The 16,917-nt window shown below is 43.4% G+C and overlaps 1 protein-coding gene across 1 annotated transcript; it reads right to left on the bottom strand.

The window, feature by feature from the left end:
- Window positions 1-5,487: 5,487 nt before the first annotated feature.
- On the bottom strand, window positions 5,488-16,698 carry sall1a (spalt-like transcription factor 1a). The gene is made up of 3 exons (XM_044030389.1): window positions 15,777-16,698; window positions 6,986-10,395; window positions 5,488-5,980 (listed from the first exon to the last, which is right to left on the bottom strand). The coding sequence occupies exons 1-3, from the start codon at window positions 15,847-15,849 to the stop codon at window positions 5,540-5,542; spliced, it is 3,924 nt and encodes a 1,307-aa protein (XP_043886324.1). The 5' UTR covers window positions 15,850-16,698; the 3' UTR covers window positions 5,488-5,539.
- Between the last annotated feature and the right edge of the window lie 219 nt (window positions 16,699-16,917).

The following is a 16,917-nucleotide window of genomic DNA, read 5'->3' as shown; positions in this document are numbered from 1 at the left end:
TGTGTGATGCGAGTGGCGGTGCTGGCACCGGGGCTTACAGCTGCACACAGGTGCCCTTTTCACTCCCAGGCCGAAAATGACAAATTCAATAAACTCAAGACACGTCTCTGCGCAGCACCTATGGAATCACGCATACCTGACAAGGGGTTGAAGGGCTTCTTTCTAGTCACTGTGACATCCCGTCTTGATGCCCAATATCAATATCTCTGTCTACAGCCATTGTCGCAGAATATCTTTCCATCTCATAGCAAACTCCAGTGCTCTGAGGAAAGAATTAGAATATGTGTCAGAGGTTGTGGGACTCAAGGAAAGACTGTGATGAGGAAACACTATCTGTGAGATGACATTAACAGAGAGTGTCCCCAAGTCTGTGTGTGTGTGTGTGCGCTTAAGCCCAGAGCAGACAGACCTGGCTAGGGTTACCAACCGTAATTCTGATGGTGAAAGGGCTACAATCAGCCTACTTAATCTCAGAGTAGTTCTTTAAAACCAAAGAAAGACGATCTGTCTCCATTCTACTGTACAAAACAAGGAAACATGTGATTTACCTCAAAATGGAAATGTGCTTTAAATTAAATTTGCCTTAAGGGTCAGTCTGGGCAACCCCGTGACTACAGGTTCCTCGGTGACAACAAAAAAGGTGCTTGTACTCCGTCAAAAGACCCAGTCTCATAAAGCCGCGCTGACCTGAAAGAACAAGCCCGAGACATCAAATTTTAAAGAATTAGCATCACAATGGGCTAAATGTCTCCACTGTAGTAAAAGCCCAGTAAAATGGCCCTGCAATTTCAGCGGTGATGATAAACTGGGGGACATGGATAGCGGGAGCACTGTGCATGAGACAAACCCGCACTGTACATTCATTAGCATCACTGAAGGTTCCTATCGGACGACGAAGAAGACAGACGACTATAGCCGTTCTGCTAGCTTGAGCGCCTTATTAAAGACTTGGTCGGGGAGCCTCAAGTTTGGTGTGTCTGGTCCATGAGGAGCTCACATTAGGGCACCCACCTGTTTGTCTGGGTACTCCTTCAACACAATAGGTCATGAAATGCAATATGGGCCTGTGCCTCGCTTTCTTACCACACAAAAGGCAAGGAGCGGATGAACTGCGAGATAAATTACGTTGACATTTGGATAGTCTCCATATTGCTGCGCCATAAAAATAAACCATGCAAAGACATAATCTCCAAAGGTCCCCAAAGAGACCAAAGTATAACTTAAATAAAGAACAAACAGGAGCAAAGTGTTTGTTACGGATATTTCCTAGAGGACTTTGATGACTCGTCTGTGATAACTGTGAGAATGTACAGGCCTTCAAAAATCTGACTCCGTGTTTGTACTTACAATCTGGAGGTCTTCCATCCAGCTGTGTACACGCTACATACAGGCTCGATTTTCCACAGGAAACACAATGAGAACCACAGGAGGATAAAACCAGCATGAAATGGCTGGAGAAACATGACAAAGGCAAATTAGTCTGAAGCTCATAGGGGGATAGAATAAATACAATAAGTGCAATTTCAGGCCATATTAGAGTAAATTGAAAGCAGCATCAGCCAGTTAACAACAAAACTTACTAAGCAATGAGAAGCAAATAACATCTTAACACTCGACAATGAAAAACCAGTATTTCACCGTGGATCAAACTTAACATGCACCATTGTTTTTCAGTGTTTTGGTGAAAACTAAAAAAAAAGTAGCTCCATCACCTGAACACGACAGCGCGGGCAGGTGTGGCAGCACGTCCGGGGAAAGTGAACTGTGGCCACTTAAATGAAGCTCACCATTGTTCTCCACAGGTCTTTGATCTCCCAGCAGTGGGCCAGAACCTCAGTGGGGAGTCCAGGCCAGGCCCCAGGCTACAGTTTGTATCGACTCAGGAGGGCTGACAGCACAAGGCGGAAGATGTGTGAGTGTGTGTGGTGGCGGGGGTGAGCGGTGGTTCGCCTCCGTTCAGCATCATCTCAACTTGACCCGCACACTGAAGAACTGTGGAGACAGAAATCAGATTTTACTCCCCATGTCACCGCTGTTCAACTGTGAAGCAGCAGTTTACTAGTTTGTTTCACTCTGCCTTTCCTGCTCCTTGTTTCTTTTTGTTCTTCATATGCACACGAAGAATAAACATTTCACTTTGAGCACACAGAAAACCAACAACAACAACAACAACAGCAGCAACAAAAATAATCTTCTCATACTGGAACGCTTTTTGGACAACACACAAATCAGAATAAGTAAGAATGAAAATATGTCGTCCAAAACTTGCGTCTTCTCTCGGCTCACACTGGAAACAAATGTTCTTATTTTTGCAGTGTGGCAGCTGTGCATACAGCCCTTACTTAAGGCCAACCCTTTAATGAACCTTCAAGTGTACAGTAAGTGGACAGGAGTGGCTTGCCGCTAAAGAGAGTAATGTTTCTTTGCTGATGATTCCCATCCTCCCCAGACACTGCAGCAAGAGGCAATGAAGCCATTTAGCCCAGACAAGAGAACAAAAATAACTACAGCGCCCAAATCAAACGACATTACGTGAAACACGGAGAAATAAATCCACATACTGTACGTAAGTGTCTGAATGGAGCCGTGTATGCATATTGCCTGTGAGTGTGTTTGTGTCTGTGCTCCCTGAAAAGACTTTTTCTTTCATTATGAGAGTGTAGCTGCAGTAAAGCTGCGGATGAGACTCGCAGCCACACAACAATAAATAGTGACAGAGAGCAGGGCAGGCCGGTACAGCCCCTCTCAGTCTGCAGCGATTGTGTTTCAGCGTGTTCGGCCCAACTCTTCCTGTGGAGCTCTGTGTTGTGGTGCAAAAAGCCACTGCTGGGAGCCACAGTGGAAGAGATCAATTGTACACATTCCTGTCACCTGAGATTCAAGTGTTGCTGTAATACTGCACAGCTCAATCGATACTTAGACGAGGAGCCGCCTGGGAAGAACCCAGTGCAAAGCTTAGTGGCGGGACCAGTCACACAAGATAAAGCATGTATTTACTCCGTTTATTTCTGTCTCACACTTGTGAATCGTCCGCATGAAAAATAACTTCTACTCTTCTCTTCTCTATACTGTCATTTTATGTTGCTTTTAATTTTTTCCCCCACATCAATCCATTGCAATCCATTGCATTGTATAAAATCATTTATTACATTGCTGCCTATATTATTGAATCATAATTTGATAAAACATCAATGTTTTAAAAATATAATTAAAGCTTAAATAATATTAATAATAATAATAATAACAATAATAATAATAATAGCTTTTATTTTTACATATAATCATTCGTGTGGGGCGTGTGTGTGGTGCAGTTTTATTTTTCTCTCTGTCCTCTGAAGGAATCTCCGTCTCAGGAGCCGATGCGCTGCACAAACACAGCTCAGCCGAACAGATGTGAGTGTTAAAAAGAAAACAGGCACTGTAGGCAAGGATCATTTAGCGTCGATGTCCTGAAATATAAAACGTAAATATTGGGCATTTCGGCTTGGAGGAGAGGAGAGGAGAAAAGAGAGAGCGCCCAGGACGCTGCGCAGAAATTAACAGATCCTGTATTGCAGGATGTGCAACGATGTGTTAAATTAAATGCAGCTGTTGAAACACAAAAGGGGAGATTTTTTTTTTTTTCTTCAGTTTGAATAAAAAAAAAAAGAGAGAGAGAGGCGAATGCCTTCAAAGGTTTTATCCGGATGAGCGTGCGGTCGTTTTGACAACTTATTTCGGAAATTTGAGTTAATATTAATTACACCGTTGTCTTAAATGAAACGTTAAATTTCAATGTGGAAAATTATCAAGACATAAAATACCGACACCATCCCCGGGTTTCTTTCTTTCTTTCTTCTTAAATTGTGTCTGCTGAAATTATTTGTCATTTAAAATATATATATATATTTATTTATTTTGTTGATTGATTTATTTTGTTTTCTTTTTTTTGTGATAATTTAGGTTTAATGAACGTGTGAATAAACGATGACGAGAATGAGCGTGTTCCGTTTCCCCGCATCCAAAGCCTCGAGCAACACGCAAAACCAGTCAAACTTGAACGATTTGCAGTGAACGAGCTCCCAGTGAGAGCGACTGCATCTTCCTCCGTGCGTTCACACGCTGCATGGCGACCTCATGAGCAAAACATTCATTCAAAGGCACAAATGTTATTTGACTTTTATTTGCTTAAAAACAACCAACGATTGCTCGGTGTGTCTGTAACACATTTTAATTATATTTATAAGAAATGGAGGAATAAAAGCACACAGACACAACAGTGGTTCTTTTGGAAAACTGATGTATTTGATTATTGGAGTAAAGAATTACAGTATCTTAGTTGTTAGTAGGTATTAAAGTGTAGAGAAACTGGACCCATAAAGATCTTCCAACTTTCCAAGAAAGTGCATGTAACAGTCCAAAGGTTTTCAAACCCAATATATATTTATATTTATAAAAACACTATCATTTTGTCTTCTGGCCGTGACGGACTCCTCTTGTGTGAGATATATGTACATTTTTGTTTTTTGTTTTTCTGTCGGGGGGGGTTTGTATTTCCACATCTGAATGAATTTACAGGAGCTTCAACACTATAACGTTGCACTTGTTGTCATTGTGGATGCTGGGACATAGCAGCAATGTGGAGATCCAGCTGAGAAACTAAAGGAGAATCCTGCTCTTTTGATTGGCTGTCTCAGTTGCAAAGAAAAAACACAAGGAAATAGGCCAGACCGAATGTTCCCCTTTTAGCAACTGTCTTGCTTTCAACAACACCACAAATACGAGCCACAAAAAAAGAGAAATAGATTGAAGGAAAAATATGGAAGTAAACAAAATATACAAAGTACAATACACAGGAACAGTAACAACAAAACAAGTTAACACTAAATAAACCCTTGAAATATAGCAAACTTCAATGTTTTGTCTTCCTTAAATAAAAATAAAATTTGGAAAGAGAGGAACTACAGCATCTTTCAGTCCCTTGCCTGAATTTCATGGTTTCATGTTGACGAGGGGGGGTTGGGGGGTTGCATGAAGACACAGATGTTAGACCATCTACAGAAGATCAGTGTACATTATTTACAGCAAAACCGTTCGCTTATTACAGGGCTAATGCATCACATGAACATCGACAGTTCGGTTATAGCTACTACAGACAGAAAATAACTTAATGCCAAGGTAAGGTCATCTACCCAGTTATTCTAAGTTTCAAAAGCACATTTTTAAGCACCCATACATACCCATTCTGGCTTTAAACAAAGAAAAACCTAACTGTTAATGCTTCCACTTGGTTTCAAGCAAGGTTATAATCACTAATAAATAAGCTCCTTAAAACTATAACATGTACATTGTACAAAAAAAGCAAGTTGTCTTCACACTTGTGTTCGTAAAGATTCAATGGTGAGCAAACCAGTTCAGTTGATTTTGTCCCTGTCTTGTTCTCTTTCTTTTCTTCTTCTTCTCTGTGTGTCTACATATGTATACAGTATGCCAGTGGGCATCTTCATGTGTCTGTGTGTGTGTGTGTGTGTGTGTGTGTGTGCAGCTCGGGACATACACTCTAATTGGTGACAATTTCTTTATTGTCTTCAATGAACCGCGTAAAACGGAAGTGAGCCCCGTTCTCTGTGTTGGCCATTTTCTCCAGACCAGCAAGGGCAGCGTTGGGCTCCATGCTGTGTAGTTTGTCTAGGCTGCCTGTTAGGCCACCGATGGGAGAGCTACCGCCATTTCCCATACCACCTGACATCGGAGGGAGGCCTCCATTCTGGATGACAGAGATTTCATTTGTCTTCATCGCAAGGCCGTTAGAGAAAGCTGCAGCATATTGGTTCCAGAAACCGGCTGGGTCCCCATTGCTCGCCCTTGATACCATGTCCTTCTGGAAGATCTCAGGAAACTTGACTGAGTTGGTACCCAGGAAGGCCATTGGCCCATCCACAGAGAGCCTGCGGCCTCGTCTGGCAGGAGCACTGTTCCACATGTGTGTGCCCATGTGAACCTACATAGGGAGAGACGGAGAATAAAAGGGAGGGAGGAGAGGGAGACAGAGCAATGAGAGGGATGAAAATTAGAGATGTTTACAAACTTGGCCACAAGAGCTGCACATGAGATGATGCAATGGAAAAAAAAATAATAATGCTCGACTCTGAATTAAAACAGATTCACACCCTCAGAGCAGCAGACAATTTAGTTGCCTGTGCCGTGTGAGGTACCAGCACAGTGAAAACATCTTATTTTGGCAATACTAATACATGACAAAGGGACCACAGGGCCTGGGGGCGCTAACCAATTACAACGCTCTGCCCAGTAACGCATGTGAAATTTCACCTCTGCCAAAACTCAGTCAGCGACAAAGACATTTTTGTCTGCTTCATTATTCTTGAAAGATGAATCGCAATGAATGCATTTCATATAAAAACTATGACAAAAACAGTCGAGAGACGATTCCAACATTTATGTTTAACTTTGACTTAAAAACACAAAACATCTCTCTGTGAGACCGAGAGCCACAACTGGATTTATTAGAAGCTTTAAAAATGAACATGTATCCCAAATTTCTGACTAGGGTTAAAGATCAACCCACTTTACGTAACCAGATTATCCAAACGTTTCTGAAGATCAGTGTAATGATTTAAAAAAGACTGTGACGTTTTTCACAGAACTGGATATGGATAAAATATACAGATTAAAAGGGCTCAGTGATCACTGTGATGATATTTAATTCTGTGCCGTGGATCATTCTTTGCTGACCACATTCTGGATGTGCTGCCAATAATAATATTAGCTGTGTGATTCAGCCTTTCCACTAAGGTCATTTTTCTCACAGTGCTGGTCCTTCAATGAATCATGTAACAATTCCAACCTATTGATGCCTAATGCACTTACACACCATATAAAACTAAATAGCAGCTCTGAGACTCATTTTTCACAAACACTCTCACGCACAAACGTTTAGGAATGAGGATTTTTTTTTTTTTAGGTTTGGGAGGGTTTCAACATTTACCTTGAGGTTTCCTTTGGTGGTGAAAGCCCGACCACAGATACTGCAGGCAAAGGGTTTCTCCCCTGTATGTGTTCTCTCATGGATCTGTAGAGCACTGGCAGAGGAAAAACACTTCCCGCAGGTGTGGCAGAAGTGTTGCTTGGGCGTCCTGCGTGGTGGAGCACCAGCAGAAAGCACTGGGGAAGAGGAGGCAGATGATGTGACCAAACCAGGGGGCATATCCTTGTCTGGGTGGAGGCCATGGAGGAAGCCATTGACTTCAGGTTTGTTAAGAGAGCCAACAGAGAGCAGGGAAGGGGTCGGACTGGAGGACAGGCTGGTGTTTGATGGCTCAAAGAGCTGTGAGGGCAGGTCTCTCATTTGATGGGTTAGCATGTGCTGCTTGAGGTTGCCCTTGGTGGAAAAACCCCTGTTACAGGCCGTGCAAATAAATGGTCGTTCTTTGGTATGGCTTCGATAATGAATGTCCAAGGCACTCTGACAAGCAAATGTCTTCCCACAGATGTCACAGGATGTGTTCTTGATGATGTTACGCTCACGGAAGGGGAATATCATGCCCACAGGGTCTTTTGAGGGATTGACAGATGTCAGATCCAGGGCTCCGATGTTGGAGGGATAAGAGTGCACAGGGCTTGCATTTATGTGCTCTAAGGACAAGGCCCTATGTTGCCTTTCTTCAAGGCTGGGGGATTTGTGTAATTGTGGCTGCATGCTAGTGGGGGATGGCGCCTGCATGGAGGAGGTAGATTCTGACACAGCTGGGCTCCCGGCGCTTTGGCTTTCAACATCCCCTCCCAGTGATGAGGAGTCATTGGTGAGGCAGTCCCCCTCAACTAAGCCATTTGCTGTCGCCTTCAAGTGGCTGACTTGAAACTCTCCTGTTCCATTGTTGTGAGCATTCTCTTGGCCATTTTTCTCTTCGGCCTCATGGAAAACCATTTCATGTGGGGCTGGGGAGTTACACAGACTGTCATGAGAAGCATCAGCTGACCTGGGTGTGTCAGGTACACTGCTATCTGGGCCTTCCTCCATTCCTTCCATATTGTCATCAGAGAAGTTATCCAGATCATCAAAGTTTCTCTCCTCAAATGAGCCAGTGTCAGAAGCCATGGACTCTGGATAACTCTCCGGCAGAGGGGTGTTGGGGATCTGCCCACCCATGTGCATGCGAATGTGCTGCTGTAGAACCACAGCGTTTGTGAACTTCTTCTGGCAGATAGGACAGGAGTGTTGAACTCTAAGAGGAGGCATGGCCCTATGAACGCTGTAGTGGGTTTTAAGATTCCCCTTGGTGGTAAAAGCCCTGCCACAGATTTTACACTTAAAGGGCCTTTCCCCTGTATGAGTGCGGTAGTGCATTTTCAGAGCACTTTGGCAGCTCAGCACCCGGTGACAGATGACACATTCGTTTGGATCTGTCACCTTTCTGTCAATGTTCTCCACAAGCTGCTGTAGCTTGGATGTCTCTGAACCTTGGAGAGGCTCCAGTATGCCTCCGAAGGGGAACTTAGCCTTGAAATGATCAGACATTAGTGGCATGAGTGGGTTGGTCATCATGGGCGGGCTGTTGGATGTTGTGTACTCAGCTGTATGCTCTGAAGCAGAGCTCACATTTGTTATGAAGCCTGAGGAGTGGCTGCCTTCTTCAGTTTTCCCATTTGAGGTAGGCAGAATTGCACCTTCACCCTCTTCAGACACATGGTCATTACTTTTAGCTGAAGGCTCAGCGGCACCTGAGTCTTTCTTTGCAGTAACAGAAGGGCTAGTTATGGCTATCGAATGGTCTTCCTTTTTGATGAAATGTGGAAGGCTCGGCATGGTTGGTGGCAGCAGCATGCCAACTGAGGAAGTCAGAGTGGGCAAAACAGGTTTGCTGTCCAGCCAGCTGGTGACGGGTTTCTCAGGGGGCAGAGACATGCCATATGGAATGCCAGTGCTTGTTGGTATGTTGTCTAAATGCTCAGGAACAGGGTAAGGGTTCATCTGGATGTGTGGGTATTTTTCTTTATGACGCTGGAAATGCACCTTTAGGTTACCACGGGTGGAGAAGCGGTTGCCACAGATGTTACACTTATACGGTCTCTCGCCAGTGTGGGAGCGCAGGTGGATTTGCAAGGCACTGTCACTCCCAAACACCTTGCCACAAAACCTGCACTTATGCTTGAAAAAAGCCTCATCAGAACTGCTCTTCTGTTCAAATGAAGTGACATTTGGTGGCTTGCCTTTCCTCTGCTGGGCCAAAGATGCTAAAGAGTTTAGGTCCTCTACAGTAGTGCCCACACTCGGCAGAGAACTGGAGAATATGGGGTTTCCAGGTGGGGGCTGAGGTAGAAGGGGATTCACTGCAGAGCTTAGCAAGCTACCTATTCCAAATGATGGTGTGGATGACTTAGGTAGTGAGGAGTTGCTTAGCTGAGAGTGGAGACTACTCATATGACTCGGTCTTTTGTCAGGGGGCTGGGTATTGACTGTCGATGGCCCCAGAGTGCTAATGCTTTGAGATGTCTCACTGGTGCTTGGGTTGGACTGAGGTAGCTGTGCCGCTGCAGCCAGCTGCTTTAGGCTGCTAATACTGGCTGACTGACTAGCCAGGTTTTGCGCTAGGCCTGCGGCTGCAGCCAGCTGTTGGGAGAGATGCGAGCTGAGTGTGGTCAGTGGGCTGGCAGCAGGCCCCACTGTGCCTGGAGCAGAGGTTGGGGGCGCCTGCATCTCTGGAGCCTGGGAGGCCAGTAGCAGTATCTGATGGCGAATCTGCTCAATAAGCTGCAGTTGGTGTATCTGCTGCTGTTGCAGGGCTAGTAGTTGCTCCATCAGAGCTGGCACTGCCACCCTGGGGCCCCCAGTGGAGCGGGCTTCTTGTGAGAACTGGGCCACAGCCACTTTGGTGCTCTGAAGATTTTCTATTATGACATTGCTGTTGATCATGGAGAAGTTACCCAGCTCAGTGAGGTTACTGAGCTGAGGTAGAGGGGCAGAGATGGCTGAAGTACCAACTGCAGGACCGGCGGTGGCCCTGCCACCATTGCTACTGACTGTGTTGATAGGGCTTCCACTCTCTGTATGACTGCCTTCCTCCTCATGACCACTGCTCATTCCGGAAATGTCCACATCCATGGATTCGTCTTGTTCAAGGGGGTTACGCTCCAAAAGATCACTGCACTCTGTTTGATCAGTGTTATTAGCTGTGTCATTCATCTGGTCGTCAGGATTATGGGGAGGAGACCCAGGCGAGAAAGTTCCGGTGGGGGAGGCAGGATTTTCATTTACTATCAGAACTAACTGATTCTTAGTGCAATTCTTCTGGTGTTCCTCAAGATCCGATAGTTCAAAGAACTCAGCACAACATCTGTTACAGACGTGGGCGTCTGACTCCTTGCAGGGGGGGTCCTCAGAGCAAAGTTCTGTGTCCCCTGAAAAAGAGGAAACAGAGGATTAGTGATTAGAAATGTTTTGCAGCTGAAGAAGCAGCTTTATCTCCTCAAATTCCATTGTTGTTAATCTTAAGTTAATCAGTTTTACACTTATCCCCTTGATGTGTTCACAAAAACAACGATCGAAAGGCAACAATAAGCCAAAAGAAATGTGAAAAGGCCTTATTCAATGCAGTGGCCTCTTGAGCATGATAAGAATGGATACAAAATCAATGGAAACTACTCAAATATTGCTTAAAAGTGATCTTTGAAGGTGTAAACCTGGGTCTCATCAGCACAACCAAAGGTAATCATTTTCTCCAGATAATCCATCAAAATACAGAATAGAGTGAAGTGAGGACATTGGTCTTAATGAAATTTCATAGAAAGACATTGATTTCCTATATTCCATGTCCTTCAAAGTCTACTTGTCCACTCGGCGTAAATCAAGCATTTGAAGGACTTATTAGACTTTCAATTTGCTGTCAACTTTGCTCATTTTCAGCCAACTATGGACATCTTGGACAGGTTATCTATGTCACTAAACTAATTTGTATCCACTCAGGCTGCAATCACAGGGAGACATGAACAACAAAGCCTGTGGCATTCAGACTGTTAACGCACAAAACACAAGCAAAACAAAAAAGCAAAAAAGGAGTTAAGAAATAAAGATTGAATTCTTTAGTATTTATAATATTGCGTTATTAATTTCATCTGCCATCCAATAAAAGACTGAAACAAAATGCTGTAAAAAAAAGAGAGAGAGAAAAAAACAATTAATTCTCTGAACGCCAAACTATAATAACTACAAAAAGGACACACAAAAAAGATCAAAACTAGGGTAGGCCACGATGACATATCATCACAAAACTTTTCAAAAGCTGATAAACTGGACATTCCAGGTCACAGAACACTCAGTACAGAAACTCCTGTGGTCATTGTGATGACAACTTGAAAGCAATGACCACTTTCCAAATGCACACAGAAACAGGTTTTTGAATTTTCCATTTTTATACACTGGACGAGTCAGGGAGTAAAAAAAAGCAAGACGACACCCTGCCCCCAGAGTCACTGCTATGTTCTAGACTTTCCTTATTCCTTTTCCTCTTTGTCACACTGAAATCACACTGTTTAACATACAAGTTGATTTACAAATTGCATTTCTCTATGAATCCTTTTCATTGTGGCTCTGGCCCCTCAACACTTTCATCAGGGCCAAGAATTCATTTGCAAATGAAACCTAGAGAAGTGCTGCCCTGCCCCACAGAGAGACAGGATGCCTTCCCATTGTTCGCGCAGCATGGGAGCGGCGGGGATCGTCGGCACAGCCTGGCCCTGCTCATCTCAGTCGACTCAAAGCAGATCCTGTTTAATTCAGGGATTATCTCCCTCAATGTTTCTGGACTCAGAGACATCAGATAACGCAAAGTTGCCATGACAGTAAACCCTGACCCTCACACCACCAAACCATGCAAACAGGGAGGACTAAACTTTAATGATAACTTTTATGTTAAATGCTCTTCCACACACCCACCCACCTACCAGCAACCCAGGCAGTCATTTTTTTAAAAAAAAAAGTACCAGTGTGTAAAATCTGACAATTAAATAAACTACATTATTTTTTCTTTTCTCAAGGCTGACTGTACACAAATGAATGCGAAGAAAATCTACAATGAGCGGGATTTTAAAAAAAAGGAGCTTTTCCAAAAGAGAAAAGAAAAAGAAAAACTAAACTTATCTGACAAACTTCTGAAATATGTTGAATTAATATTTTAATAAAATGTGTGTATGTGCGTGTGTTCTTGTGTGTTCATGTCCATACAACAAAATGTGCTCCAAGTAATGCATAAACTATTAAATAAATAATACTAAAAATGAATAAATTAAAACTTTTATTTATCCACAGGGCCTGAGCGTGTTTCTTTAATTTGACAATATATTGCTGCACTGATTTTTCAAAAAGGCTAAAATCAAAAGATTGAAAAAAATACATCTAAAAATATTTTACATGCAACTTTTTTTTTTTTTTACTAAACTTTCAATAAAATATATAATGATCAAAGAGAGAAATAGAAAGCAGGTTGCATGTGTCACTATTATTTTTTATAGTTATTATGAATTTCATCACAACTGTGTCATGCAGCTCTCCTTCACCCACTCAATCATAACTTCGGACTATGACAGAAGACGGATTCAAATCGCGCATTTTCGGCTGCTGTGAAAAAGGCAAGCAATATTTCCAATGTTCACACAGCTACGGTATTGCTTCACAAACTGTGCAGTCGACACCTTCATTTGCTTCGCTTGACCACGAACACGGACCGAACTTAAATAAATGCATGTCTGAAAATCCACTGCCCACATCAGACTAGTACAGCACACAGCGCAGATTAGGCTTGATTCCCAAAATAGCAAGGATCAACTGAGAATTAAAATCAAGATAATGTCAAGCCCAGTATGAAGATGGAGTCTGTAAAACTTCCATAGACTTTCTATCAAAAGCACAGTGTAAGCAGTGTGCAGGGCTCAGAGGCTTCAGGAGAGACAAAGAGCATAGAACGGAGCCCCAAAGACATTGACCAAAGTTTGAATGTGAGATACAAGAAAGCAAGGATTAGACAAAAGAAAGTTGACGGAAAGCTTTAAGAAGATCCTACGTTATTTCGTTTCTGCGGGGGGCCTCTGTGAGCTTCTTGACACTTGTAACTTCAGGAGGATTTCTGCTCATATCGTCTCCAGCCCTCAGGTCTCATCCCACTGAACACTAGATGGGGTTCCACTAAGCTGCCGTGGTCCAGGACAAGACTCCAATCTCAGAAGCTCTGCCCGGTGACATGCTTAAAGCTTAAGGGGAGGGAAAAAGGCACAGCAAGTCCTTCAAGCTACACCTGGACTCGCACCACATAAACACTGGCATAATGACAAGCGAGTGCACTCTCTGTTTGCAGGGAACAACAGAGCAAAAGGGGGCCGCCCTGCCTATCTCCCCTCAAGGAGGGCCACTCTGATAGGGTGAAAGGGGATGGCCACAACATTGATAAGGCCTCACACACACACAAACACACACACTTGAATAAAAAGCAGAGGCCTTGCTGGGCCGCCTGCAGGGTCTGATCAGCAGGGTCAATGGCGTGGTGGAGAGAAACACACTGGGCTCTGAACTCTCATCACCTCTACATAGAGCAACACTGGCAAAGGTTAAAACAGCTCAACATCCCACCCTCTGTGGCTCGCGCTCCGACTTCCCAGTAACTACAGCCCTCAGCATCACTGGTATTCACTCACTTACACATACAATGACTTTCTGTTTCTCACTTCCGCCTATCGCACAACTCTCCCGAAGCAACACAGCAGCACTGTCTCAGCGAAAAAAAAAACCTGAAACCTAAACACAAACACGTCCCCACCTTTGCAATTACACACACACACACACACACAAGACACTTACGGCAATTTTAAAAAAGTTCTGCACACAATTGGAATATTTTCAATCTGCCGTCTGCCTGGGTTAGTGACAAAAGTATCTCTTCATTAAGTTTATTAGATTTAAGGGAAAATGCTGGGGAAAAAAAACAAACAAACAGATCCGCTCTAAGGAAATTGGTTTAGCACTATTCATCAAATTCCAAAAAGAAAAAAAAAAACAACACCAAAACAAAATAAAACAAAAATCATGTGAAATGGGCAGATAATACTATGTCAAGCATGACCTTCCCCTGAATGAAACAAGTGTTTATTTCAAATGACTTCTCAGGGCAGTGCTGAACACACTGTGGCTTTACCAATATTTATTTTACCCATTACAAATGTAAAGGCCTCATCCTCTTGAAGAATGAACACATTGTGTTATTGTTTGTATTTTTTTTCTCATATTTCTATTTTTATTATGAGTATTATTAGACATGAAATATTTTTGTGTCAAGTTATAAATTGGTAACACTTCACAACCGACTACAGAGAGGCCTCTATTTGGTAAAATAATACAGATTTCTTTTTAACATCACATAGAAATGTCACAATTATTTTTCAGTTCATGAGTCCTTATCAGAAACGTAAACACAACAACACAACGACCTGTTACGAAATTTATCTCACCTTACACTCAAACCCTAAGGTGTTTTTTTTCACCTTTTACTTTTAGTTTCTTTATATAAGAAAATGTGCTAATTCAAACGAGACTTGACTGGCTTTCACTGGCCTTTGTGAGAACACCAGTGCAGAAGCCACGATTTCCATCTCTCAATGGCACTTTGTATGAAGTGATTTTTATTTTAGGCACCGATAAAACAGTCATTTTCACGTAAACAAAAACAAAACACACGTATTGTCTACAGCAGGCGGAAGGGCGCGTGTTTGGTTAAACGATGATCTAACGCTTATTTTAGAGAGAACGAGTAAATCTATTTCATATGTGTTCATTCAGATTTAGGAAAAGCACGTTATTTTGTAATGAAAGAGTGGCGCTATGTGTGTGTGTGTGTGTGTGTGTGAGAGAGAGAGTAACACTTGACTTCGCTTTGCTGCTTTTTGAACAAAGTTGTACACACACACACACAGACACACAAGTGTAAACGATGAGTTCACTGAAGAGACACTTCAGGATTTGTTGTATGATCATTTGCTTCTCGGGGGGAACTTTGTCCTTCATTTAACAAACTTAAAGCCTCACACTTCATTTTGGGTCTAAACAGGCTTTAACTTGTTTTCCTATTTCTTCTATAAAACATTACACATTGCACGACTCTTAAACGTAGATGTTAAAAAATAAACAAGAAAAAAAATGGTTCGGGCGATTCTGGATCCAAGAGGGAGGAAAGTGAGGCCGGTGTTGACGCACCGAGACCATCCGCTCAAGGCGGCGAACCCTCGGAGAGAAGCACAAACTATAAGCCGCTTACTAACTATAACAGAGTTTCTACGCTGCTTGAAAACACACTGTAATGGCAAAAGAAAGGATGTCTTGAAAGTTGTAAAACTTTCAGCGCACACACGCAGAGTAAACCCGAAGGAAAAACGCGCATTTCACGTTATTGATAACGTTGAATTAATTCATTTTCTCTCATGTTTGAGATTCTGTAAACCCAGTGAAAATCCGGAGCGAGAGACAAAACAAAACTGCTTCAAAATCTTATTTGAACTAAACAAAAAAAAAAGAAAAGAAGAATATCCTGAAGTTTTCTTAAAAGCACACACACTCTTAAAAAAAGATGAAATTAAAAAAGAGAGAAGAAGAAAGAAAAGACTAAAAGTATCAAGTCCGACTTCAAGTAGAACCTTCAACTTGTTTGGCTTCAAATACAAGAAAAATACACAGAGGGAAAAGTGTGTGAAAGAGACGGTGCACGGATGAGAGGAGGCGATACGAGGCGACTTGGACTCACCATTGTGTTCCGATAAAGGCAGATGAGGGTCGGATTGGAAGTGTTGCGGCTTCGCTTGTTTCCTCCGCGACATGCTGGCTGGCACATCAGCGAGCAGAGAATAAAAAAATTACTACAAAACGGTCTCAAAAATTACGTAAAACGAGTCCATCCACCGCGCATGTGCCCCGTTATGATTATCAATAATGCTCTGCGATTAATCATACGGGGGCTTCTTTGAAAGGCGATTGGCACCTCGCCAGCCCCCCTCCTATTCAAATGAAGTCTCTTTAATCAATTAGCTCCTGATTTGCTGGGGACTCTTGTCTCTCTCTCAGCTCCCACCCAATGAGTTGATCCGTACGGGAAAGAAAGGCTGGCTTTTCCAAACTCCCGTTAGACACGATTTAACCTCTTCTGTTAGCCAAGTCAAAGCTTATCTCGACTACTACAGGGGAATGTCAGCATGTCGAGTCCGTGCCCGCGACACCGTCTTTCAGTCTATCACATTAATCAAGCAGCGATCACAGTTTTGTCTTTGCTCCTCTTTTCTGGTGTTCCTCCTCCTGTAGATGTGGACTGACCGGACCGCTCGCAACTCAAAGCTCCGCCATCTCCGGCCAACTTTCTTCTCTCTTCAACTCAGTAGTCCGTCCTCCGATCGTCGTGATTCAGCGGTCGTGGTCGTGGTGGTGGTGGTGCTGCTGCTGCTGCTGCGCGCGGACACTTTAGTCTCTGAAGAGTTTCGAGCGAAGGTCTCGGTGCGCTGTGGCGCTGCGTCGCGCGAGCATGTTCCGTGCGTAAATGGCACCGGTGCGCGTTTCCCAAAAGTCCCCAGTGTGATCCGAAGTCCCGATCAGTGTCATTAGATTATTATTAGTAGAAAGGGGGGTTTAGTTACTAACACGTTTTCATCGCACACTGCATTCCGCGAATAAACAAACTTTGAGGGCCCGTGCGGCACTGGGACAAATGTGGAGCCCGGCCCATCGAGGGTCTGATTGGTCACCGGGCTATTCAGTCATGATGCCATTCACCTCCACCTCCTCCAGCTCTCCCTCCCTTCTCGTCATGTCTCTCTCTCCCTCCCTCCCTCCCTCCTTTCTCTCTCTCTCTCTCTCATTACGCACAGCAGATCCCAACGCTTTGTGTTCAGTGTGAT

The sequence above is a fragment of the Solea senegalensis genome, linkage group LG7 (assembly GCF_019176455.1).
Source record: "Solea senegalensis isolate Sse05_10M linkage group LG7, IFAPA_SoseM_1, whole genome shotgun sequence".
In the NCBI taxonomy this organism is placed as follows: Eukaryota; Metazoa; Chordata; class Actinopteri; order Pleuronectiformes; family Soleidae; genus Solea; species Solea senegalensis.
This window is presented reverse-complemented; position numbering and strand designations above follow the sequence as displayed.

Bases quoted from the DNA above. Each gene is read 5' to 3' on its own strand.
- sall1a (XM_044030389.1), bottom strand. From the start codon at position 15,849: ATGTCGCGGAGGAAACAAGCGAAGCCGCAACACTTCCAATCCGACCCT. The intron at 10,396-15,776 runs GTGAGTCCAAGT...CCTCTTTTTCAG, and splicing joins GCCTTTATCGGAACACAATG to GGGACACAGAACTTTGCTCT. The intron at 5,981-6,985 runs GTAAATGTTGAA...CTCCCTATGTAG, and splicing joins CCACCAAAGGAAACCTCAAG to GTTCACATGGGCACACACAT.